Source organism: Argopecten irradians, chromosome 6, assembly GCF_041381155.1.
Source record: "Argopecten irradians isolate NY chromosome 6, Ai_NY, whole genome shotgun sequence".
NCBI classification, from domain to species: Eukaryota; Metazoa; Mollusca; class Bivalvia; order Pectinida; family Pectinidae; genus Argopecten; species Argopecten irradians.
Window position 1 is genome coordinate 39,932,573 of NC_091139.1, and position 27,566 is coordinate 39,960,138.

The 27,566-nt window shown below is 34.8% G+C and overlaps 2 protein-coding genes across 2 annotated transcripts; one reads left to right on the forward strand and one right to left on the reverse strand.

Moving 5' to 3' along the window:
• Positions 1 to 3,315: 3,315 nt before the first annotated feature.
• LOC138325864 (minor histocompatibility antigen H13-like) lies at positions 3,316 to 12,349 on the forward strand. Its single transcript, XM_069271837.1, has 11 exons — positions 3,316 to 3,542; positions 5,006 to 5,104; positions 5,503 to 5,585; positions 5,812 to 5,900; positions 6,228 to 6,313; positions 6,482 to 6,607; positions 7,043 to 7,100; positions 7,479 to 7,599; positions 9,429 to 9,531; positions 10,023 to 10,108; positions 10,355 to 12,349. Exons 1-11 carry the CDS (start codon positions 3,354 to 3,356, stop codon positions 10,440 to 10,442), a joined length of 1,128 nt encoding a protein of 375 aa, XP_069127938.1. The 5' UTR covers positions 3,316 to 3,353; the 3' UTR covers positions 10,443 to 12,349.
• A 1,604-nt stretch (positions 12,350 to 13,953) lies between these two features.
• LOC138325865 (ADP-ribosylation factor-related protein 1-like) lies at positions 13,954 to 27,115 on the reverse strand. The gene is made up of 8 exons (XM_069271838.1): positions 26,998 to 27,115; positions 23,464 to 23,556; positions 21,651 to 21,738; positions 21,430 to 21,512; positions 19,512 to 19,593; positions 19,025 to 19,095; positions 18,709 to 18,809; positions 13,954 to 18,452 (listed from the first exon to the last, which is right to left on the reverse strand). The coding sequence occupies exons 2-8, from the start codon at positions 23,554 to 23,556 to the stop codon at positions 18,362 to 18,364; spliced, it is 609 nt and encodes a 202-aa protein (XP_069127939.1). The 5' UTR covers positions 26,998 to 27,115; the 3' UTR covers positions 13,954 to 18,361.
• Positions 27,116 to 27,566: the final 451 nt, after the last annotated feature.

Here is a 27,566-nt window from a genome sequence, read left to right on the forward strand (position 1 = left end):
GGTAGGATTTTAACTTTTCGCATGAGTTGAAATCGCTTTATAACGCTGTCGCTTGGAGAGATCTATTGAGGAAACTCTGTCCTGTTGGACTCACTGGAGTTGTTCCTTGGATAGTAAACCAAACCATATGGCACTTATGTCTCGTATTCCTTCAAGGAAAAAAATGGTGTATGAGGGTTTCATATTTTACTACAATAAACGCCTTAGATGTGTCTAAGGTCGTGAGTAACATATTCTCTCCTTTTTATTTGGCTTATTCAGCAATGAATATGTCCTTTCGTTAAGCCGGACTATCACTTGTATTTTAAAACAGAATCATTTCATGAATGATCCTCGAAACATGGTCCAGTGTTTTCAGTAAAAGTATTTCCTCTAGTTTCAAGGTTACTCGGTTGGACCTTTCTTGTAAGTTTCACTAATATACCTTATATATATATGTACAACATATCCTGTCATATTTGGATGCCCTCTTGTGAATTCCAAAACAAACAGAGCTTGCTATGTAATGTGGAGAGTGCTGATATATGGTCCTAGTTGGCATACACCATGATATTTTTGTCGGTCCTTCTTCTTTCTTGGTGTTCATCAGAACAGTTTTCGTCTTTTAGACGTTTTGCCAGATTACGGCTTTTTTCTGCTTATTTCTTTCTTTTGAGTTTGTTTGCATGTATCTTGTATGTTCTAGATTACTGACAAAGTTATTTTGAGAAGCTTTATGTAAATTTTCTTATATCCATTGACGTTTTACACAATGTGGAAGTTTATAATCCGATAGGGATATGTATTTCGTATAATTTGTATTGATCAAAAGTACTGACAAGTGGAAGGGAAGGAACTCTTATAATTGGAATTACAAACTCATGAACCGGAAAAAGCTGACAGCAAGCAAGGTTCGAAAATATTGTACAAAAAATAAACCAGTTATGACTTCAAATCTTGCACGTAATCAACTTCAGAACAAAAAGCACATCCCTGTAGTCAAAGATAAATAAATGTAAGCTTTACGCTTGTTGACAAATCTCTATCGCGGTATACATCTGTTATGAATTATCAGAGGAAATAAAATACTGTCATTCTTCATTCTACCGTTACACATAGCTTTATGTTTATAGGTTCATAAGTAGATATTTAGTTCGATAATCATATTTTTCACAGGTTCATTAGTATTTTTTTAGTTGTTGAATATAAATGTTTAGGTCCATATATATAAATTGATAGAATAATGGTAGAATAGTGATAATTTCAATGCAAGTAATGGTGTTTTTTGTGTGTGTTTTTTTTTTTTAGTGGCCTTTAACTTTTGTTGCGTGTTTTAATTATCTGTCTTGTATATTAAATGCCACTCTAAAATATGTCTAAATAAAACAACGTTTTCAGACGGCAATACTAAAAAGTTACCACAAAGACGATAAAAACAACATAGTAATTTCCAACGAAGAAGATAGGAAAATCCTGCAAAACGATTTGGATACCATGAGCAAATGGATAGAAGATTGGTTATTAAAAATGCACCCGGACAATGTAAACATATGCATATTGGAAAGTCTACAAATACAAACCACCATTACAACTTAATGAATAAACAACTGCTGACTACAACAAGTGAGAAAGATATTGGAGTAACTATAGCATCAGATTTAAGCTTTGAAAACCATATCAGCAACAAAGTAAAAAAGCCAATTCTATGTTTTGTATGTTACGTAGAACATTTCATTTTATGGACACAAAGTTATTTATACCATTATACAAATCACTTGTCAGGTCCCAGCTAGATTACGCAAGTTCAATCTGGTATCCATACAAAAACAAGGAAATCGACCTGATAGAAAGTGTTCAACGACGGGCCACCAGATGCTTGCCCGGCCTACAGAAATTGCCATACGAGGAAAGGCTGAAAAAAAAACAACTGAAATTGCCCAGTCTATCATACCGGCGTATACGTGGGGACATGATTGAGGTGTTCAAAATGATTTCTGGATTATATGATAAAGACTGCTGTAACTGTATAAGGTTATGGTCAGATGTGGCCCCCAAACATAGTGCTAGAGGAAATTCAAAAAAACTCTACCCCCTACATTCAACATCAACATTGAGGAAAAACTATTTTACTGTGCGAACTGTCAGAATTTGGAACTCTCTTCCAGAATCTGTTATATCATCACCTAATATAAACTGTTTTAAAAATAAATTAGACTATTTCTGGGAAAACCAAGACCTACTCTATAATTATAGAGCAGAGTTGTCATTATGAACTGTGTTAACAATATAAACATGAACACCTTGAAATTATCAACATGGAAATCGAACATTTCTTAAAAACTTAACTAACGAAACTTTATAGATTATTACCTGCAATGCTACATGTACATTATATACTGTATCATGTATGTATTTATTGTATGATTATGAGTCCAGTGTAGAGGACCTCAATCCTGTACTGGAAAATAAACTTAACTTAAACTTAACTTACAATCCAACTCTCACTTACAAATCCTTGAACTAATGTCACTTATCTGGGCATCACTTACAATTGTTTGAGATAAAATGTTGGTCAAGACTTTTTAATTAAACTGCATGTTCAGATAGTAACGATAAGTGTACAAGTATACGGTTAGCTTTATAACTTTTGCCACTCATTTATCAACTTCGTTCTTCGATTTCAACAATTTTTAGTTCATACAAAATATGAGAAGGGATCGAACAACAGGCTAAGTCTATATATATATATGTAGGTTCTCTCTCGGAATCTCATTCCAGATTACATTTACTCAAAATCGACACAGTTTCTGTTTTAATCAATTCAATCCATAGTAGTTAGAAGTATTCCTTGTATTTTTTTTCAGTTTAGTGTCCACTTCCTTGTGGCAAAAAGATTTCTCTTCTGGCAAAAAGATTTCTCTTCTAACGTTCAGTGATTTTTTTTCTTGGACTAAGGGAGGTAACTTTTATTCATAACATCTACTTTTCCCCAGTGAATATTTACCAATGTCTTGTGGTATGAAAATTTGTCAAAATTTACTACCATTTTGGCGGTCTTAGCATACATATATGTAATGTTTATTTCAAAGTTACTATACTCCATATTAGCCTATTTACGCTGCCAGTGATGGTGATCCATTGCTATGATTCGTCTGTCCACGTGTACATATTTACATTGTTCACTTCCGGTTTGAAAAACGTTAAAAGAAACGCATTAAATTCAACTTATTTCATCACAATATGTTTTATTTACACTTAAGAGAAATAAAAGGGACTAAAAGAAAAAAGTATATATCGTTTTATCCCACTTTTAGAACAAAACCTAAAATCTCGTACACCTGCGAGACTGTGACACCGAACAGGAAATTGACAACATGGCAGACAACATGAGCGAAGTACCGGTCGTGAACGCAACAGTTAATGAAACCGCTGGAAATGCGACAGCTAAGATTCCAGCTACTCCAGAGGGAATGGCCGTGGCTTACGGGAGTCTGGTCATAATGGCTATTTTGCCCATTATCATCGGTTCTTTTCGTTCCGTGAGATACCATAAGGCACAGAAGGTATTTTCTATTTTCGCATTCGACACTCTGTCGATGCGTCCATATGGGATGTAATTAGGTGGAATATATTTGTACGACTGCTATAGTTTGGTATCCTATTTGTTGAATGACATATTTTCATTCATATGCTGATTTGGTATAAACTTAGAAAAAATATATCCATAGATTTTAAAAGAGGTGAAATATTTATGTTCACCGCCGAAAATTAAAAAATGAAAGTAACCAGGTGTTGAATCTTCATCTTTTATCAGAGACTATCTAATTATCTGCTTTATAAAATAATATTTGCGTTGAGATTGTACTTCTCTTTTGCTTGGAGAGCAGTTTAGTGTCGAGCAGTATGATATAGATTGATTTGTATAGTATGCAGTTTTTGAACACATAGCAAATATTATACCTGAGCAGTTAGAAATACCCATTGAATACCTGAATTATTGAAATCAATCAATAATTTATGTTACAGGAAATATAGTGCATATAACCTGGACCTCTGAACACTAGCAGAATGATCTATCAATTGAGCTACCTGGTCACCAATGATCAATCCAGTAATTCTGCAACATATATACATGTGTAACTGTACGTTGGACTATATACTGGGTCGATCACTTACAACCAGATACCTTAAAAAGAACAGCATTTGGGCCCAGTTTTATGAACATTCCTCAATTTTGAAAAAATCCTGAACTTAAAAGTCGCCATTATTAGAAAGCATTACAGAAGTTCTAGTTAAGGAAAAAAACTAAACGTATAAGGACCCACCTTAAAATCTGTAATGTTTTCCTATTGAGAATATTTTAAGTTAAGGAATTCTTGAAGTTAAGGAATGTTCATGAAACTGGGCCCTGGATCAAGCCCAGGTTTGGCTCTACTGCTACATTTCCTGTACTGTTACAACATGCATATATGGCACCCAACAAAATAAGTATACCCACAGTGGTGTATAAGGGTCTCGTTTGTCTTTGAGAAACTTACGAGGGAGGAGTATAGTGGAACTGAACTGGTTAGCCTTGATCATTAACAACCAGGTAGCTGATTTATCAGTAGAACATCTGACTAGTATTTGAGGTCCTGGATTCAAACACTATCCTGTTCGGCTGCTGATCAAGTTACCTTGTCACCTATGATGAACTTGATTGGTCTATTATTAATCCTACTACATATACATATGTATAATTATTTGGGGTTTTTTTTTCTGGTCATATTAACAATATCCAAAATATGTCAACGTAATCACATTTATTGCAAAAGTGGTCTACTGTCAAACTCGAGCTCCTGACTAGGAATATGTTGTTAGAATTCAAATATACCAGTAAACTGCGGCACCCCTACGATATATACATACTCTGGCCCTACACTTTGTATATATTATGTTGTCAAATCACTTCACAACAGGTTACAGATTTTACACCTCAATACCAACAAGATAAACTGTATTTAATTTGTATTCATTGATTTAACAGGAGGCTGGTGAAAAGCCAGAAACAATGACCAGTAAAGATGCTGCTATGTTTCCTATTATAGCCAGTGGAACTCTGTTTGGTATCTACCTCATATTCCAGGTAAATTTTGTTTTGTATCCATCTCATATTCCAGGTAAATTGTTGTCATATTATTTACCTTTCCTATCAGAAGCAGATTTATGTTATTAATATTGCTATCTTATATATAAAGGATCTTAAATGAGTATTCATTTCACACGAGAACAGATTTTATGAATAAAGTCTTAAGAAGTTTTATTTAATTTGTGCAAGCATTGTCTGTGGATGTCATTATTCCTTATAGCCACTAGTAACATATAAATTTAATGCTTCTACTTTAACTACAATAAGAAAAGGAATCACATGCTACTGTTTGTAAATGTGTAGAGTTCAAACAACTCGAGTGTCCCCATATTTAATCAACTAAATGATAAATTAAGATTGATATTTATTGTAACCTTATGTTTTGCCTTGGACAGATCTTCTCCAAAGAACACATCAATTTGCTGTTGACGGGCTACTTTTTCTTTCTAGGAGTGTTTGCATTGGCTCATATCATTGGGTAGGTATATAGACTCTTCTGTAATTTTATGAAAACAACTTGTAATATAAACATTTCATATTTCTCATTTTTTGACTTGTTTATCCTACAAAATTTAAATAAATGACTGTTCTTACTGTATTTTTTTAGATAGATTTTAAAATACTGTCAAGTTTATTCATGAGAATTATTAACAGGGTTTAAGGTGTTTTTTTCCACAATTTAAACCCAACAATTTTGTTTTCAGTCCATTTGTATCAAAGATGTTGCCTGCATCGTTCCCTAATATGGACTATCATCTCCTATTCACCCAAGGAAAAGGCGACAAGAAGGAAGGTATACATAATAAACAAATGCTTACATCGCTATAATGTAATGTGCTCTTTAATTATAAATGATCAAGGAAAGTCTTTAATTGAACAACGTTTTAAATAGAATTATTCACATATATCCTATAGTAACATACTGTGATACACAATGACCATGTTCGATATGGACAGGTGTCTGTTGTAGAAAGGTTTGACTGTATTTATGTGATATCCTTAACCTGAAATGTGACAAACATCAAGCTATTTTAAAGACGTCGTGATTGATTGGACATCATTGATATCTGTTGTGTATGATTTACAGTAGTTTGTATAATTTTATTGATCTTCTTTCTAGATCTGATGAATTACGAGTTTGATAGAAAAGATCTTGTGTGTCTTGGACTGTGTACTATAATTGGAATTTGGTACCTAGTCAAAAAAGTAAGTCTATTTCTTAATATTTTTATTAATAACAGTTTTTTTATAGCTAAAATTAAGATTAGTAATATACAATAATAACATAACAACTTCAAGAATTAAATGTCAAATAAAATCAAATATCTATTTACCAAAGGCTGTTTACTATATCTGATGTATAATGTGTTTCAGCATTGGATCGCTAACAACCTGTTCGGATTTGCATTTGCTGTGAATGGAGTTGAATTACTGTCTCTCAACCGAGTTAGTACAGGTTGTATTCTACTAGGAGGCCTCTTCATCTATGATATCTTCTGGGTGAGCATTGTACTTGATAGTATCTGCATGTAATATGTAAACTACATAGTGTATAAAGTATGGTTTAATTGCAATTCTGACTGCAGAATTTTTTTCATAAAAATTTCCTCATTTGTTTCTATTTTTCAAGATATCAGCTTTGATTAAAATTATCAGTCTAGGCGAAGATTAAAAATATCAATCTATGTAATGATTAAAAATATCAGTCTATGCAAAGGTGATATATGCTGCATGTAAAATATTCATATGATCCATTCTTGTATGAAAATTATCTGGCACCATGAATTGGATATTCTGTCCATGTTAAAATATTATTATTATAAAACCTTTTTGTTTTCCTCTTTAAAAAGAACTAACTTTAAACTATATTGTGTGTGACTTTAACAGATATATACCTATTGAAATATTTATTCATTCTGTTTTGTTTGTTTTAAGGTATTCGGTACAAATGTCATGGTAACCGTAGCTAAATCATTTGAGGCACCAATCAAATGTAAGTACAAGAGAAGGTATATGTAGCAATCTCCAACATAATCATAGCATTGTGTAGACTTCAAACACTCTATCATAACCTTTGCATTGTTGAAGATAAATTGTCAATCCAGCATACCTGTATCACCTTAACAGATGTGCAGTACACTACAGATATGTGATTTAGATGTCGTTGTCTATGGACAATTTAGTATGAAGGTTTAAAAAAAAAATTAAAAGATAAACTTTGTAATGTTTGTACCAGGTAACATGATGGGAATGTTGTCAATCTTTCACTTTTTATTTTTTATGCATATACATATATAATGTACACAAACAAACAAAAACTCTGGTTATGATTGCAATGGTGATGTATGATTTTTATTTGATCGTTTTACAGTGGTGTTTCCCCAGGACCTGCTGGAGAATGGACTGGGAGCTAGTAACTTTGCTATGCTAGGACTTGGTGACATTGTTATACCTGGAATCTTCATAGCCCTTCTCCTTAGGTTTGATATGAGGTGAGTCTCCATAGCCCTTCTCCTTAGGTTTGGTATAAGGTGAGTATCCATAGCCCTTCTCCTTAGGTTTGATATAAGGTGAGTCTCCATAGCCCTTCTCCTTAGGTTTGATATAAGGTGAGTCTCCATAGCCCTTCTCCTTAGGTTTGATTAGGTGAGTCTCCATAGCCTTCTCCTTAGGTTTGATATAAGGTGAGTCTCCTTAGGTTTGATGGGTGATCTCCATAGCCCTTCTCCTTAGGTTTGATATAAGGTGAGTCTCCATAGCCCTTCTCCTTAGGTTTGATATAAGGTGAGTCTCCATAGCCCTTCTCCTTAGGTTTGATATGAGGTGAGTCTCCATAGCCCTTCTCCTTAGGTTTGATATAAGGTGAGAGTCTCCATAGCACTTCTCCTTAGGTTTGATATAAGGTGAGTCTCCATAGCCCTTCTCCTTAGGTTTGATATGAGGTGAGCCTCCATAGCCTTTTCCTTAGGTTTGATATAAGGTGAGTATCCATAGCCCTTCTCCTTAGGTTTGATATAAGGGTGAGTCTCCATAGCCCTTCTCCTTAGGTTTGATGTATGGTGAGTCTCCATATCCCTTCTCCTTGGGTTTGATATGAGGTGAGTTCCATAGCCTTCTCCTTAGTTTGATATAGGTGAGTCTCCATAGCCCTTCTCCTTAGGGATTTTGATATGCCTTCCTAGGTGAGTGTCTCCATAGCCCTTCTCCTTGGTTTGATATGAGGTGAGTCTCCATAGCCCTTCTCCTTAGGTTTGATATGAGGTGAGTCTCCATAGCCTTCTCCTTAGTTTGATATGAGGTGAGTTCCATAGCCTTCTCCTTAGGTTTGATATAAGGTGAGTCTCCATAGCCCTTCTCCTTAGGTTTGATATAAGGTGAGTCTCCATAGCCCTTCTCCTTAGGTTTGATATAGGTGAGTCTCCATAGCCCTTCTCCTTAGGTTTGATTAGGTGAGTCTCCATACCCTTCTCTTAGGTTTGATATAAGGTGAGTCTCCATAGCCCTTCCTTAGGTTTGATGTAAGGTGAGTCTCCATAGCCCTTCTCCTTAGGTTTGATATAAGGTGAGTCTCCATAGCCCTTCTCCTTAGGTTTGATATAAGGTGAGTCTCCATAGCCCTTCTCCTTAGGTTTGATATGAGGTGAGCCTCCATAGCCCTTTTCCTTAGGTTTGATATAAGGTGAGTATCCATAGCCCTTCTCCTTAGGTTTGATATAAGGTGAGTCTCCATAGCCCTTCTCCTTAGGTTTGATATAAGGTGAGTCTCCATAGCCCTTCTCCTTAGGTTTGATATGAGGTGAGTCTCCATAGCCCTTCTCCTTGGGTTTGATATGAGGTGAGTCTCCATAGCCCTTCTCCTTAGGTTTGATATGAGGTGAGTCTCCATAGCCCTTCTCCTTGGGTTTGATATGAGGTGAGTCTCCATAGCCCTTCTCCTTAGGTTTGATATGAGGTAAGAGATATGTTTATAGATTCCAGGTAAAAACAAGTGCAGGATGTACTGTAGTACCAGAACCCTTGAGTCAAATTTTTCATTAAATCTTATGGTTTTCAATAGATTAATTATTGATGAGAAAATAACATGTCGAAACTTTCGCCCAATTACGGCACAAGTCTGCACTTTTGTTTAAAAGAAATTGTAGTCTGATCTATCACTGTTTCTCTACCAGCACTGAAGGAGTCTTTTTAAATTTAGTATGTACTAAAGATCATCTTAGTCTAGTTTTGTTTTGGGACCAACAGATTTTCTGATTAAATTCTAGTTAAAACAGGTTCCATTCCTCGGGTGTTTTTTTTAACATTAGATTTGATTTGTTTTTAGCCTGAAGAAGAATTCCAAGACCTATTTCTACGCTAGTTTTACTGCCTATCTCCTCGGACTTCTGTTAACCATTTTTGTGATGCATTTCTTCAAGCACGCTCAGGTGAGAACCTCATTTGTTACATCATTTATTAGGAGTTTACTTCATTTTGTAATTATACATTATTGAGATGATTTAACTACTTTCATAAAGATGAACACTAATTTTTATCTGGTAACACAGCAATTTATGTAGGGTTTTCTAAGGCGAGTCCACAACACCTATTTTCAAATTTTGATGAGTCCAAGAATCATGAGTCCAGACTCATCTAGGCTAGTCCAGTAAATCAATGGCAACATTTTGATCAAGGAGATTCAAGTTGGATTTAAATTGTTAACACACACAGAAAAAGGAGAGAAGTGTGTGTTCAAGAAATATTTTTCTACATACAGACCGTATAAATCTCCTGCATTTTGAACAAATCTAATTTTATTTAAATGATTTGATATTTATGTAAGTTTTTAAAGCTGATGATATTTACAGGACGTTTTTTACTGGCCCTGTATAATATGTGAATGTTTATCCTGCTACAAAATGAAATCATCTCGTTACAGCCTGCCCTACTGTACCTAGTGCCTGCCTGTATAGGAATACCCCTGTTAGTAGCTTTAATCAAAGGAGAAGTAAAGCAACTCTTCAAGTAAGTCACTTAATCTTCATATTTAATCACTGTTTTGTCATTTTTTAGGACAATGCACCCTTCCCAAGAAGAGAGGGAAGTTGGATACAATTTTTAGACTATTTTACATTAGCTTGTCTGAAATGATGGAGTATAATTTTTTTTTCTGTAGAATTACTGGGGAATCAATGGCTTCTATAGACAGGTGTAATTAAAAGTCACATGGAAAATATATATATGTTATAGGATGTATTTTTTACAATGCAGCTATGAAGACCACACAGAGGAAAAGAAGACGGACGAAAAGGAAAAAGCCACCACAAAAGACGAAAAGAAAGCCAAAAAAGAGAAATGAAGATATTTTAGATAACTATTTAATCAAATATTAATTTGGAAGTTCTGGCTTTAAAAAACTTTTCTAAACTCGAGAATACTAATGTGTATTTATTGTTTTAAGTTTTAACTTGCCAAAATGTCCTTATTTCCTCAACAGAGGTCTTTTTAATATTATTATGGACCATGATTCTTTGTTAAAGATTATTTTTGAGTACGATTTATTTTCAAGTATTTCACAGTGACTAGAGTTCATATGAAATAAATCCTTAAATACCGTAATGTGTTTTACCTGTAAATCACGAAATTAAATCACCATGAAAAGTCATTGGCATGAAAACGTGAAATTGAGTCGCTGCAAAAATAAGTATTTACAGTGTCTTATTTGTGTAACAAACCTATAGAAATGCTGTTGAAACATTGTAGAATATGTAACATCAAAGACTCGTTAAGATTGACTATAATTTTCCTTGTTAATTTGGTAGGAAAAAAACTGACATTCATAATTCTCTAAACCTGGTATGATATTTGACTTTTGTCTAAAATTAAGGGAGAGTTTAAATGGATCTTTGTGATGAAAGACTGAAAGAGTTAAAAATTACATACACCCATATGACCATATGCTAGAGATCTGAATCTACAGTTTTGAGTGAATTGTCTGCTAGCAGCATAAGCAGTATTTATTTGTATAACAGACATTACCTTAGGTATGGAGATAGTAGGTGCTGGCAGTCTGGCGCTGTGTCATACCACCTACATCAATAGCCATTGTTATGTTACAGAAAACATAAAACTTTTACTTTGTTGTTTTATTGTAAATTGTTGTGGAATGACTTTTAAGTTGTCTTTTTCTAGTCCAATACTGTTAGTTAGATTAACATATATATTCATTGACATGATTTCTTCTCTCTTAATGATTCATTGAGCTGTTTATCACAAAAAGGGCACTTCACTTTGTATGTCAAATATGTCCCCCGTCAATTAAGAGCTGTAGTGCTATTTTTGCAATAAGCTATTCTTGCAAGAATTTTTAAAATTTCTACAAATGACAAAAAATATCTTCATGTTATTGCTCAGATCTTACCACATATATTTCTAGAAAGGAGAAATAATAATTTGTTAACAACCAAAAACTCCTCTCTGCAATTAAAGATGCTCCATCATCATTTGAACAATAATTGGTGTTTAATTGTGTATACATATGTCTAATTAACACAAAAAATAATAAAAGATAATTTATTTCACCTTTGGTGCATGTGCAATCCATACTTCATTCCATATAGGATATAGTGAAACGGAAATTTTTCGGGATGCAATAAATTATTTTTCATATTTTTAACTTGAAGTAAAATTAAAAGCTTCAACTTTTTAATGGTGGTATTGGTGTAAAGTAAGTAACTTTTGTAACTGAAGTAAAATACTAAATAGCCAGATCCTGTTTTTGATAGTGAAAAAATACCATTTGTCAGATGTGGAGCATCTCTAAATAATGTGTTGTGGTCATTTGATAATATTTTGATACTAAGTTTGGTTAAATATCAGGTGCTGAAGTTTATGTGCAATATTGAGATAAATTTTCCCTTGGTCAAACAAGATATTGGGATCATTTTCAGTTCAGACAAATCTGGCTTCTTTTCTAGTGACATGATTCGTCCTCTATAATGTCTTTATACCCATTGGTAGGTTTTTTAATTGTTCAGTAGAGAATGAATGAGTGGTGCAAGTTTATTTCGTCATTTCACTCCAGGTTGAATGATACTCTCAAGAAGGTAACTGTTTGCGTGGTAATATAGTTTATTTTCACCGGGGGTCTCTTGATATAACACAATTTTCATGCCATTGAAATAATTTCATGACAATATGCATTTACCACATTTTTCTAGACATATTTTCAAATCAAGATCACTGCATAACGTTTGTAGTGAAAAAGAAATTCTCAGAGCATTTAATTTTATAAACAATGATATTACTGTTGAGAGTGAGTTCTGCTCTTCGACCAGACACCGGTACAAATCCATCAATTCTGTAGTTGATTTTATGCATAGAGAAATGGTTACTGTATGTAACACAAGATTAAATTTGTGGTTGTTTAAAAAAATTTGATTTGGAGAACAAGATTTCTCTTTGTCAACAAGTTAAGTACAAAATAATATTAAGAATTATAGTTATGGTATTCCTGTACTGTAAAGCTAAATACAGTATTAATATGTTGCTATCTCTCTTCCAATGTCACTCTGCTAGATTGACTGGTTTAGCTTGCTGCAATTGTGCTCATAATGAAATAGAGTTACTAAAAGAATTACGATTAATAACTCAAGATGTGAAAAGCATTATAAAAGTTTCAGAGCTCGAGTGAGTTGCATTATTTTCCAGGACTCCATAACTCTGTTCCATCTTCACGATACATCCAGATTGTTTATAATTCAGCAGAACTATTGTATAATTTGTAAAGCTATTTAGGTGTGGATTCAGGGTTTGTAACTGAGTACTATTATATAGGGTGAGTGAGGACATGTGCCTGAGGATGAGGGGGCGTGGTAGGGTTAAGGGGCGTGGCAGAACGTGTCATGAGTGAGCTATGGTGTGATAGAAGGCGCTAATGGTGATGATTCTTGTGATGTCAAAAATTGTGAATAAAATCTGCATAGTCTAAACAATAAGCGGTTTCTTCTTTTGTTAGTGTTATGTGACAATATCTGCCTTCTTTTTGTAAGATTGTTATTCCTTCCATAAACCTTTCACATTTTTAGCCCACCAACATCAGATGTTTGTGGTCCGTCATCTGTCCGTCCCTTAACAATTCTTGTTACCGCTATTTCTCAGATTGTTATGGACCGATCCGTAAAGAAGATAGCCGCTAAGTCGCCATCTTAGATTTTGATAATTGAAGTTTATTACCGCTATTTCATAAAAAGTACTGAAGGGATCTGTTTCAAATTTGATATAGGTTTCCCTAGGGCCCTAAATGTGCGTATTTCATTTTGGGACCGATTCTGTGACCAAGATGGCCGACAGGTCACTATCTTGCATTTTAATATTTGAAGTACTGAAGCATTCTGTCTCAAATTTGATATTTAGTATGTTTGAAAAAGTTTGAAAAGCAGAGAAAAGATCCCTCTTTCCAATGTTGGAGATCATTCTTTTGTGGGCTTGAGTTGAAACTTTTAAGAACACCCAATGATCCAAAAATAAAAAAGGAACTATTTCTGATTTTTTTTTTTTATATTTATATATACATTTGTACTAGGTTTTCATGGTGTTCCCAGTTGCAACTGTTTTCTGGAAACATAGTGTGCGTTGGAGTTTTTGCCATATTGCCTCTACGTTCAAGTTTAGCTTATTAATGCCCGGAGGGTACTACTATATAGTGTTTGTTCCCGTCTGTCTGTCTATCTGGATTTTGTTTCCAGACGATAACTTGAAAAACAAGAGGTCCAAGGGCCTTAATGGTCATCTGACTACCTTGGCAATAGCTGTATAGGAAATTAATTAGATATGGTGTCATGGTTAAAAAATAAAAACACTTGGTCATGACCATGTAAAGATCATTTAATGCAAGTTTCAGTCAAATTGCATGGGTAGAACTTCAAGAAGTTCAAAATGTGTTTTCAAGATGGCAGCTTTGGTGGTCATTTTGGTTTTCGGGTCAACCCTACAAATAACAACACTTTGTTGGGACAATGTCAGTATCCTTAAAATTATTCAGACAAGTTCCAGCAAAATCCCACTGGTAGAACTTGAGAATAGGTTCAAACTATATTTTCAAGATGGCGGGAGTGGTGTCCATCTTGGATTTCAGATCAACATAAGATATAAAAACAGTTGGTCACGACCATGACAAGGATCAATTCATGCAAGTATCAGCTAAATCACACTGGCAGAATTTGAGAAGAAGCTCAAAATTCAAGATTTTAGAATATTTGACCCCCCTGACCTTGATAGTTGGTCAAGGTCATTCATTTCAATAACTTTGGTAACCCTTCATTCCAGCATGACACAGGCCAAATATGAGTACCCTGGACCTTTTGGTTAGTTAGCCTATTTGACCCTTGTGACCTTGACAGCAGGTCAAGGTCATTCATTTTCATAACTTTGGTTGCCCTTTTCCCCGCATGGTACAGGGCAAATATGAGTACTCTGGGCTTTATGGTTATTAGAAGAAGTCGTTCAAAGATTTTAGCCTATTTGACCCCTGTGACCTTGAAAGTAGGTCAAGGTCATTGATTTTCATAACTTTGGTAGCCCTTCATCCCAGCATGCTACAGGCCCAATATGAGTACTCTGGGCCTTATGGTTATTGAGAAGAAGTCGTTCAAAGATTTTAGCCTATTTGACCCCTGTGACCTTGAAAGTAGGTCAAGATCATTTATTTTCACAACTTTGGTAGCCGTTCATCCCCGCATGCTACAGGCCAAATATGAGTAGTCTGGGCTTTATGGTTATTGAGAAGAAGTTGTTCAAAGATTTTAGCCTATTTGACCCCTGTGACCTTGAAAGTAGGTCAAGGTCATTTATTTTAACAACTTTGATAGCCCTTAATCCTCACATGCAACAGGCCAAATATGAGTACTCTAGGCCTTATGGTTATTGAGAAGTTGTTCAAAGATTTTAGCCTATTTGACCCCTGTGACCTTGAAATAAGGTCAAGGTCATTCATTTTCATAACTTTGGTTGCCCTTTTCCCCGCATGGTACAGGGCAAATATGAGTACTCTGGGCTTTATGGTTATTAGAAGAAGTCGTTCAAAGATTTTAGCCTATTTGACCCCTGTGACCTTGAAAGTAGGTCAAGGTCATTTATTTTCACAACTTTGGTAGCCCTTTATCCCCGCATGCTACAGGCCAAATATGAGTACTCTGGGCCTTATGGTTATTGATAAGAAGAAGTTCAAAGATTTTAGCCTATTTGACCCCTGTGACCTTGGAAATAGGTCAAGGTAATTTATTTTCACAACTTTGGTAGCTCTTCATCCAAGCATGCTATAGGCCAAATATGAGTACTCTGGGCTTTATGGTTATTGAGAAGAAGTCGTTCAAATATTTCAGCCTATTTGACCCCTGTGACCTTGAAAGTAGGTCAAGGTCATTAATTTTCACAATTTTGGTAGCACTTCATCCCAGCATGCTACAGGCCAAATATGAGTACTCTGGGCCTTATGGTTATTGAGAAGAAGTCGTTCTAAGATTTAAGCCTATTTGACCCCTGTGACCTTGAAAGTAGGTCAAGGTCATTTATTTTCGGGTCAGATGACCTAAAAATCAACAGATTGTGATCAAATTTCACACGTAGCATATGAGAAAATACAGATTGGGGTCAAAAGGTTACTGTTACTAAAAATAGTTTGTTTCACAAATTTTCGTTTCCAGACAATAGCTTAAGACAGATTTTGTTTAAACTTCATACAATGATAGCATTACTAAGCAATAATAGCTAACCATAGATTAGAAAATGTAATTGATGACAGGGAACATGTGTTGCTTACTGTAAGCTTGTTCTTATTAAGTTTCTGTTGGTGTGCATGATGAGCCATTGGAGTGAGGAAACGCCTGTTCCATTCTGATAGGCTTCCTTATTTTTTGTACATGCTTATCAATGTTTTCTATTATAAGGCAATGGAATCACATCAACATCAACAGGGTTTTAGTACAAGTTGTGAAATGTGATTATCTGTGACAACTGACCTTGATATCTGTCTTGATTTAGGATTATAAGAGTCGGTATGGAGAGACTTGTAGTTTGGCCCCATATTACCTTATACAAAAATAGTTTTATACTCTTCATTATATACAAGAATTATGTGTAATTATAAGTATTGCCTGTACCGCATTGTTGATTTAAAAACATCTGAAGGTAAAGCAAAATGAAGGAAAAGTGAAATGCAGCATTATGATGACATACAGCGTCGGAATCCCACACCCTGAAATGAATCCTGCAACAATTAGGTGTGTTGAGGTTATAATGATGGCCTTTAGCTATATTCCAAGATTGTTGAGGATTAGTCTTATACTTTTTTGGAAAAGGAGCTAAGTATAGTTTAGCATCACTGAAGTCCACAGCCTCTGTATCCCACACCCTAAAATTTATGAATCCTGCAACAAGTAGTTGTTGAGGTGATAATGAGACCAAAAAAAAATGTCTGGATTTTTTTAATGTTTTTAACTCTAAAATGATGGCCGGAACCGGAGTCTGATATTGAAATCCCAACTTTTTGATTTTTTTTTCGTAGAAAATTGGGGGAAAAAAAAATTAAGGTTGGTCGGGTAACCCTTAACAGATATATTTCTTTTGGCCTGATGTCCTTAAGCTACATGTAATGTTTAGTTAGGATTGGACCTTAACTTTTTGAGAAATAGAGCTAAACGCAAAACTTTAAAGTGAAATGGTGATGACAATGCCGCCACCGGCGAAAAAGTATCGCTTTCATGAACTATCGTCACGGACAATACAAAAATGAAAGCAAAGATGAAAATTTCATTTATCGATACAAGTATATCAAAATTGATAAATCATGATCAATGAATAGGTTAAGATGTAATATGTGAGATCATTGTTTTTATCTATCCTCACTTGAAAGATTGCAATTTTGCGATACAACAAAATTAAAAGCAATTAGCATTTTGCTTTTGTTACATATTTATTTGACCATAAATAGTTGACAACAATATCCATCTGGAATCTATAACTAAGCTGCAATAAATATTGCAGTTATTAACCAGTTTTCAGGTGGATATGGTGATTTATCAACCAAAGGAAGTGTTATGATCCAAGGCTGTCATTTTTGAGTGTTGACAAGTCGCCAAATCTTCCTGAAAATAGGTTCATAATTGTTTTATTATGTGACATCTACATCATATGAAATGCTTCAAACCGAGTCCATCTGGAATATCTCTAACATAGTAACAATATTGAACATGGTTCAAAACACATTTCGTTTTACCAAGTAAGTTGATTATACATGTACCTGTGCAAATGTAATTACATCATTATGGAAAATCTAAAATCTAAATAAATTGTGCACATAGTGTACCATATATATATGACCTTGAATTACAAGTAATCGAAATAGCCTTTGATTACTGATTACTGTTGATTACTTGAGAAAATGTAATTAATTACAAACGATTACCCCATGCCTGTGACCTTCACTGATCAGATTTCACACACTCATAATATACAATAAACTCATTCACCCTGACAAGCAGGAGTTCTAATCACACTATATGTACGTATTAGGAATATACCATAATGCAAATCGGTCACTATAGTGAATTATATATAAGCGTGGCCAACAATTTTTGTAGGGATGCATAATACTTTCACAATTGGCAGACAATTTTTGCAGGGATGCATGATACTTTCACAATTTATGAAAACGTTGTTTTGTTTGCAGAAAATGCTTCCACAAAATACATGTTATAATAGGAACATATGTACCATATATGCTCCTACAACCAGATTGTAAAAAATTGTTACATCCAAGCTATTCAAATCATATTTATGTATAAGTTCAAATTAACAGTTTATACAAGTAAGTACCAACTAAAATGATTCTAATACTGTCTATTGGCAGTTTACTAAACATACAAAACCCTGTTAACTATGTCTCTCTAGATTTGTGTTGTTTTTTGTTGGTTAAAACACACAGCTAGATTACTGCTCCCACAGTCTCACAATATCCGTAATATTCTCACTATGACTTATCATGGTAAGCGTAAAATGTTTCCCGCTCTGCAGCTGTTCACTCACAACACATCATTGTGTGCTGGACAAAAAAGCACCAGAATACATCACTAAGGATATATCTGAGACAGGCTTTCCAGCTGTCTCCGTTGGAACGATTAGAATGAGTCATACTTGGAACCAGAAATCCTGACCATTAGGGAGCAATGTGGACACCTCAGAGCTTGACTGACCAGAGTCTGGACCACACATAAAACACTATCACGTGATGTCCTTCTGTAGTGGAGGTCTGTTCATAGCATTCCTTTTTATACATTCTGTAAGCCATTCAATTCCCTCATGTACTCCATCTCTGCAAAAGGCCAACTTTAAGTTAATCACTAAATCATTTATTTTTATTTTTACAATACTGAGAACTTTTAAATGAGATTCAACAGGAATCAAATTACTAGATTTTTTCTTCATGGGCATTTTTAATTATCAAGACATCTTAAACTCCAACAATATTACATTACCTAGGATAATAGCATTGTTTTTCATTTCAAAATTCTGATGATAGCGATGTAAGAAATATGGACATCCATATTTAATTACTAGTCCATACTTACCCTTTAAGAGCCGATGTTCCAAGCATTTTACAATCCCTGTGACCAATCAATGGAGCACTAGTGTTAAACACTTTCTTCACCTCGATCACTCGCATACAGCCCTAGAAAAAGAATAGATATATAAGGCCAGAATTCTAAATCAGGTATGTCCAATATAAATAGTAAAAGACAAATATAAGTAATAATTTAGATTTACTTGTAGGGAAACATGTAACTCAGCCACAATATACAAGATGCCACATTATTTTACAACTGAAGAGAATCTGTTATACAGTTTTCACACTAGAAGAAACAAACAATAGTACAATATACCTACATCTAAATCCTGTTTATTAGCCAGCACAAGTATTGGTACTTCTTTCAGGGAGTCGTTAATTACCATTTTATCTGAAAGGGAAGGATCACTCATATAAATCTATGTACATCTGTGTTTTATGATAAGGCTATTGATGTTCTGTTTGCAAAGTCTGACAAAAGTAATTACCAAATCCTTCAAAGGCTCGCATCACAAAAATTCTCAGTACAAGACGATCTACTGCTTAATGAGACCATTTCCTTTTGGTTCCAATGACAAAAATCGTGTAAAAACCACTTGGTTAAAATATATATGACCATTTTTCCTTTCAATGGTCTTTATAGACAGGTTTGAGTATATTGGAAATGAACGCCCATAAAGAATTGACATATATAGGTCCCTTGACCAAGTTATCCCGTACAAAGGTTACAACCTCTTTATCTATATATAAATCCTACTAAGCTGTATTCGTTAGTGTTTAATCAACATTTTTATACACTCAACTTACCAAAGGCTTCTTTAGATTCATCGATCCTTTCAAGGTCGGACGAGTCAATTATATATATAACAGCATGTGACTCGGCATAATACTGAGGAAAAAACAAGGTCAGACGAGTCAATTATATATATAACAGCATGTGACTCGGCATAATACTGAGGAAAAAACAAGGTCAGACGAGTCAATTATATATATAACAGCATGTGACTCGGCATAATACTGAGGAAAAAACAAGGTCAGACGAGTCAATTATATATATAACAGCATGTGACTGGGCATAATACTGAGGAAAAAACAAGGTCAGACGAGTCAATTATATATATAACAGCATGTGACTCGGCATAATACTGAGGAGGAAAAAATAAGGTCAGACGAGTCAATTATATATATAACAGCATGTGACTCGGCATAATACTGAGGAAAAAACAAGGTCAGACGAGTCAATTATATATATAACAGCATGGGACTCAGCATAATACTGAGGAAAAAACAAGGTCAGACGAGTCAATTATATATATATAAGCATGGGACTCAGCATAATACTGAGGAAACAATAAGGTCAGACGAGTCAATTATATATATAACAGCATGTGGCTCGGCATAATACTGAGGAAAAAACAAGGTCTGACGAGTCAATTATATATATAACAGCATGTGACTGGGCATAATACTGAGGAAAAAACAAGGTCAGACTAGTCAATTATATATATAACAGCATGTGACTCGGCATAATACTGAGGAAAAAACAAGGTCAGACGAGTCAATTATATATATAACAGCATGTGACTCGGCATAATACTGAGGAAAAAACTAGATCGGACGAGTCAATTATATATATAACAACATGTGACTTGGCATAATACTGAGGAAAAAAGAACATAATTATAGTAATGTACACAAATAAGAGGCCCATGGGCCTAAACGGTCATCTGAGTATAAGCAAAATACAACATAGTCGTTTAAAGATTTTAGCCTATTTGACCCCTGTGACCTTGAATGAAAGTCAAGGTCATTAATTGGAACAAACTTGAAAGCCATTCATCCAAGCATGTCATGGGCCAAATATCAGGTCTCTAGGCCTCTAAGTTATTCACAAGAAGTTGTTTAAAGGATTTTGACCCCTGTAACCTTGAATGAAGGTCAAGGTCATTCATTTGAACAAACTTAGAAGCCTTCATCCCAGCATGCTACAGGCCAAATATCAGTACCCTGGGCCTTTTGGTTATTGAGAAGAAGTCGTTTGAATGAAAAGTTTATGCACAGCGCATGGCGCACAGGGCACGACGAAGGACGGTGCATGATGACAATAGGTCATCCTGGCCCTTCTGGTCAGATGACCTTATTATAATGAATTAAATAGCGTATTGAATTAATTGTGAATTAAACTTGCTGACTGTTGGAGAGGTTTAATATAACAGAGTATGTATTTCATGAGAGCTAAACATTTCCATGATGTGACCCTACAGCAATCCCACTGATATACAATCTGTTAAAATCAGCCATTCATGGCTCTGATTTTTCCACACTATGCTGGAGCACCTGACAATATCATAGTCAGGGTCATGCTCAGATGACCTTTGGCATAAGCCATTCATCAGGGTGCCTTGGGCATTTTTATGCAACATCTGACACAAGACTGTCTAGATAATCCAAAACACAATAGTAAAACTATGAACAATTATTTTTGCAATTCTACGCCAGACATGAATAAGAGAAAGAGGAACAACCACTGAATGGTAGCAGTGAAATTCAATTTGAAGCTCTTTAAACTCGCACCATTTTGTTTGTTTGTAAGGCCAGGCTATTTAGCCTGTCACTCAATGGTCAATGTCAAATAAATATACATAATAATGGAGTATGATTCTTGTATCAGTACGTATACTTTCAGGCATCGGACAAGCCCAGAACTACTGGTTGTGATGCTCACCTTATCCCATAGAGATTGTAGTTCCTCCTGACCACCCAAGTCCCAGAAGTTTAGACGAACATGTCCAATATCTATTTTTCCAACTAAAACAAAAATAACCCAATGAAATCAATAAAAATTTAAAATATATACTACAAGTATTTTAGTGACAATATACAGATGTATATATATACAAACATTAAAAAGTAAATCAACAAAGCCGAATCATTTAATTAACTTACTATTTAGGCCCACTGTGGTTGTGATTTTAGACAATGATAATCCTTTGTAGTCTTTAGTAAACTTTGTCTTTGTCTGTTCCAAGTATGTCTGTAAATATAATGTCATTGACATTCTAAGTTTAATTTACCACTTCAACTATTGAATGAATTCTTTCAAAGTCTTTTCCTAATAACTACGTCATTCGCCATCTGGGTTGGATACATATGAAGAACCGGGTCATTTTTTGTCAAATATAGCAACAAGAATTCCACAGAAGTGGATGTGATGCCTGCACAGCTCTTTAAAACATCACAAAAACTAGTTATTTACAGTTGAAAATATATTGGTAATAACTAATTGAAGTTACCAAGTCCATAACTCTTGCAAATATTGATGGATTTTGACCAGTATCAAACCCATCTGAGATCTCATTAAAATAAAGCAACATATCAAATTTAGTTAAATCAGAAAATAAATACAATGTACTAAACTTATCAAGCAGAAACCATGGATTTATCTGGGGTTTTTTCGATTTCAAAGTCCTTTAGCTCTTGCAAATATTGACGGATTTTAACCAGTATCGAACTCAGTCGAGATCTCATTGATATAAAGTAATATACCATTCGAGATCTCATTTATATAAAGCAATATACCAAGTTTGGTTGAAATTGGACGATAAATACTTAAGTTATTGCATGGAAACCGTTTTATGGATGCTGACGCCGACACCAACGCCGACAAAATGATACCTATGTGTCACATTTGTGTTGCAGGCGACACAAAAATACTTATCTCTATCGTGTTAGATTTAGGTACACTGACCAAAGTAGTTTCAAACAAAAATAACAATTATTTAATATTTCATGTGAGTTCATACCCGTATAGGCAATACAGATTAAACGTTGACTTATTTCTACAGGTAAAGGTGTTAAATTATATACCCATGATTTACTACATAAATTGGAACACCTCAAATAAATGAAATCGTCCGAGAGTACTTAGTTTCATTCGTGAGATTTATTGTGTCAAGTACTTGTTTGAATAGGGAGCAGTTGTTCACTAGGTACATACAGGAAATTTCGGCTTGCGCACCACCTGTTACTCCCGGAGTTATCAAAGCAACAGGATTTATCAAAAGCTGATAGCGATCAGAACAGAAATTATTGCTGAGGGTGAATACTTAATGTTTTTATAATAGGCGATGTAAAAATTAATTAAGTTAAATTTTGGCGATCTACATACCCATTCGCCAAATTGCCTAATTAAAACCCTGGTAAACTATACTGCTATACGGTATATTTTATAATTGTTTTGTCAACATTACACATCCTCGTAATATGACCTGTAATGTGATGTTGTCAGATCATCTATAAACCAGGCCTCAAATTAAATTTCTTGCTATTTGTAGTTATATAAGTGTATGTCCAATGCAGAATATCAAGTGAGAAAATATGCACTTACTTTTTTTAGCAAGTGGTTTTCAGCAGGGACAACTTTACAACAACATAATAAGTGTGAATCAATTTATTTTAATGGAAAATATGGAGACACAGTTCTTAATATGATGTTGATATATATGTACATTCCGCATCATCATCGATTCATGCAAAAGAAATCATATTATTTAAAACAAAATAACAAATATACAGATATGTTATCAAGTTCAAATTCACGGCTCTTGTTGTTTTAAGAAATTGAAATAAAATTTTTAATTCAAGGCCTGTACACAAAGTGATAATTAGGATTTGTATTTCAATCAGATTGGTCCTTTGGATATTAACATTAAGACGTAAAAAATGATTTATGTCATCATAGATGTTTATATATACTTACACTTTTCCCTGCATTATCGAGTCCCAAAATAGAAACATTAAATTCGTCTTTTTGAAACATGTATTTCCACAGACCTGACAGTAATGTATACATCTGGAAACGAAAAATTCAATGACCAGTCAACAAGGTAAACAATTTTAATCTTATGAAAAAATGTACATCAAGTTACAATCCTGTATCATAAATGTACATGTAGTTTCGCTCTTCCGAGGCTTTGTTTTAAATTCATTTTTATGGCCCAAACTTAATAACCTAGGGCCCTAACATATGAACAGATGAACATCAGTTTACTAATTGGTCTTGTTTATAGATCAGACTCCGGCACAATAGAGAATAACAACAATCTACAATTACTCTTAGATGAAGTTTCAAGTAAAGGATACACGGACATATTCATAATGGGAGACTTTAATTACCCTAATATCAACTGGAACCTGTGGAACACAAGAGGCAATAGCACAGAATCTCAGGAATACAAATTTCTACAAAAACTTCAAGATAACTTCTTCTCACAGCACGTGGATCAGCCAACAAGATGGCGGGGTAATGATAATCCCCATATATTAGATCTTGTATTAACTAAAGAAGATAATAGCATCTCAAGCATCGAATATCTCAGTCCACTAGGGAAAAGTGATCACTGCGTTCTTTCTTTCTTTGTAGAGTGTAAAGTTAACACAGTCACCCAGACAAAAATTAAGAAATGCTACAATAAAGCAAACTACCCGGAAATAAACAGAGAAATAAGAGAGCTACAATGGGAAGATATTTTGAATGAAGGAAACAGTGTTAATGAGAACTGGATAATATTTAAAAACATCTTAAAGGAAATTGAGGACAAATTTGTTCCAACAAAATCCTTCAGGATAGGTTGCAGTAATATCAACAGCTTTCCAGCAGACAAGCATACTTTAGAACTAATCAGGAAAAAAAAACTCACTCTCTAGGAAGGCTTTCACAAGTAAAGACCCTGAAATAAGGAAGGACTACAACAAGATAAGAAACAAAGTAAGAAATGCCACCCGGAAACTTAGGAAAGAATTTGAGTACAACCTGGCAAATAAAGCAAAATCAAATCCCAAGGCCATATGGAGATACATTAATTCTAAATCAAAAGTGCAAGCTGGTGTGGGAGATTTATACAGCATACCAGATGACAAGAGCTCTCTTAAGGTTTCACAGGATAAACAAAAGGCGGATGTGCTAGCAACATTTTTCAGTCAAGTATTTGTAACTGAGCAAAGCGAAGATATACCTAGAATTAGAAACATAACAGTAACTGAGGACATGATACCTCTCCAAGTCAACAGACAGCAAGTAAATAACTATCTTTCAAAACTTAAAACAGAGAAATCACCCGGACTGGATGAACTTCACCCTCACTACTTGAAAAACACAGCAAATTCTATAAGCATACCACTAACAATCCTGTTCAATCAGTCACTGACCACCGGAGATCTACCACTTGATTGGAAAAATGCTAGAGTCTGCGCCATATACAAAAAAGGTGACAGATGTGAAGCTGGAAATTACCGCCCGGTCAGTCTAACCTCAGTTGTATGTAAAATACTGGAAACCATAATAAGGGAGCACATAACGAAACGCATGAGGACCAACAAGTATTTTTCTACAAAACAGTACGGCTTCATATCCGGAAGGTCTACTTCTCTACAACTACTTGAAGTTTTAGATAAATGGACACATGCACTGGACAATGGTCATGCTATTGATTGCATATACATGGATTACAAGAAGGCCTTCGACACGGTCCCTCACCAACGTCTCCTCAATAAACTAGGCGCATATAACTTCTCAAGTCAACTTATCACTTGGATTTCAAACTTTCTTATAGGAAGGCATCAAAAAGTCACAGTTAACGGGGAAGATTCAGAGTGGACAAAAGTCACTTCTGGAATACCACAAGGTTCAGTGCTCGGACCACTTCTCTTTGTCATCTTCATTAATGAGCTCCCTAATCTAGTAAACTCCGAGATATATCTTTTTGCAGACGACACAAAAATTTCAAAGTAATTTCCAACGAAGAAGATAGGAAAATCCTGCAAAACGATTTGGATACCATGAGCAAATGGAGTGAAGATTGGTTATTAAAAATGCACCCGGACAAATGTAAACATATGCATATTGGAAAGTCTACAAATACAAACCACCATTACAACTTAATGAATAAACAACTGCTGACTACAACAAGTGAGAAAGATATTGGAGTAACTATAGCATCAGATTTAAGCTTTGAAAACCATATCAGCAACAAAGTAAAAAAAAGCCAATTCAATGTTTGGTATGTTACGTAGAACATTTCATTTTATGGACACAAAGTTATTTATACCATTATACAAATCACTTGTCAGGTCCCAGCTAGATTACGCAAGTTCAATCTGGTATCCATACAAAAACAAGGAAATCGACCTGATAGAAAGTGTTCAACGACGGGCCACCAGATGCCTGCCCGGACTACAGAAATTGCCATACGAGGAAAGGCTGAAAAAACTGAAATTGCCCAGTCTATCATACCGGCGTATGCGTGGGGACATGATTGAGGTGTTCAAAATGATTTCTGGATTATATGATAAAGACTGCTGTCACTGTATAAGCTTATGGTCAGATGTGGCCCCCAAACATAGTGCTAGAGGAAACTCAAAAAAACTTTACCCCCAACATTCAACATCAACACTGAGGAAAAACTATTTTACTGTGCGAACTGTCAGAATTTGGAACTCTCTTCCAGAATCTGTTATATCATCACCTAATATAAACTGTTTTAAAAATAATTTAGACAAATTCTGGGAAAACCAAGACCTACTCTATAATTATAGAGCAGAGTTGTCATTATAAACTGTGTTAACAATATAAACATGAACACCTTGAAATTATCAACATGGAAATCGAACATTTCTTAAAAACTTAACTAACGAAACTTTATAGAATATTACCTGCAATGCATCCTCGATACTCCAGGGCTTCCGATCACTTACGATCTCTACACCCCTGGACTATCTCATAGTGAAATTGAAGGCAGCTCAGCTGAAAACATTTGACCAATCACAGGCTAGCAAATATTTCATTTGAAGACTACAGAGAGAGCGACGCCTAACATCAAAGTCACAGAGTCAACCATAAGGTACCGTTATACGGCTCTTTTGATGTACATCAAATGACTAAGTTACCTGTTCTATTCTGTTGCCTCCAGTTTCACTATGAGATAGTCCAGGGGTGTAGAGATCGTAAGTGATCGGAACCCCTGGAATATCGAGGATGCCTGCAATGCTACATGTACATTATATACTGTATCATGTATGTATTTATTGTATGATTATGAGTCCAGTGTAGAGGACCTCAATCCTGTACTGGAAAATAAACTTAACTTAACTTAAGAACATTGCTACCAATCTGTTACTGTTAAACATAAAACTTACTAAAAGTGAAAGTCGATCAAAACACACCTTTGACAGAAAGCATAGTATACAAGACATTCAACTACATCACATTAAGTTTTTAACAAATGCTTAACGTTACCTTGTGTTTGGGATCACAATGAAACGCTCTAAATCTGTAACATCGACCAAGACAGCTATTTCAGTTGATGACAGATCCGTCAACGTCAACAACGTATGGAAGCCGCCATTGCCAATGCCCGGATGAAACAAAGGGAAACCACTCAAACTAGTTGTTCTACTTTCACTTTGCCCAGTAGGAAACGCGGGATAGTCCGCTAAACATGCCTTTATTATTAGTTTTTTGCCTACTTTGAAAAATAAAAGAGCCTAATAATATAGACAGGTTTAACAGACTAATAGCCAGATACAAATTTATATGTAAAAAGTTGACAATCTATGTATGTGTGAAAATTCGTGTAAAATTTCAGTTAATGGAACACCACAATAAAATCAACACTGGCTGTTGGTTCGGTATCTGCATTTTAATAACGAACTATGATGTTCCTGATATCAACTAGCAATGTTCTGTTTTTATAGCCGACAAAAAATAATTACATTTGTACATTTTCACAGTAGTCCCACTATGTAACCTTAGCAAGCGCAGTTTGCATTCATATTACAAAGCCATTCGCCGACGATACCAAACTT

Excerpts from the sequence above, each read along its gene's own strand:
- LOC138325864 (XM_069271837.1), top strand. The coding sequence starts at position 3,354 with ATGGCAGACAACATGAGCGAAGTACCGGTCGTGAACGCAACAGTTAAT. Across the intron at positions 5,901-6,227 it reads AAAAGGCGACAAGAAGGAAG|ATCTGATGAATTACGAGTTT; the intron begins GTATACATAATA and ends TCTTCTTTCTAG. Across the intron at positions 9,532-10,022 it reads ATTTCTTCAAGCACGCTCAG|CCTGCCCTACTGTACCTAGT; the intron begins GTGAGAACCTCA and ends ATCTCGTTACAG.
- LOC138325865 (XM_069271838.1), bottom strand. The coding sequence starts at position 23,556 with ATGTATACATTACTGTCAGGTCTGTGGAAATACATGTTTCAAAAAGAC. Across the intron at positions 19,096-19,511 it reads TGAATCTAAAGAAGCCTTTG|ATAAAATGGTAATTAACGAC; the intron begins GTAAGTTGAGTG and ends CTTCCCTTTCAG. Across the intron at positions 18,810-19,024 it reads CTAATAAACAGGATTTAGAT|GGCTGTATGCGAGTGATCGA; the intron begins GTAGGTATATTG and ends TTCTTTTTCTAG.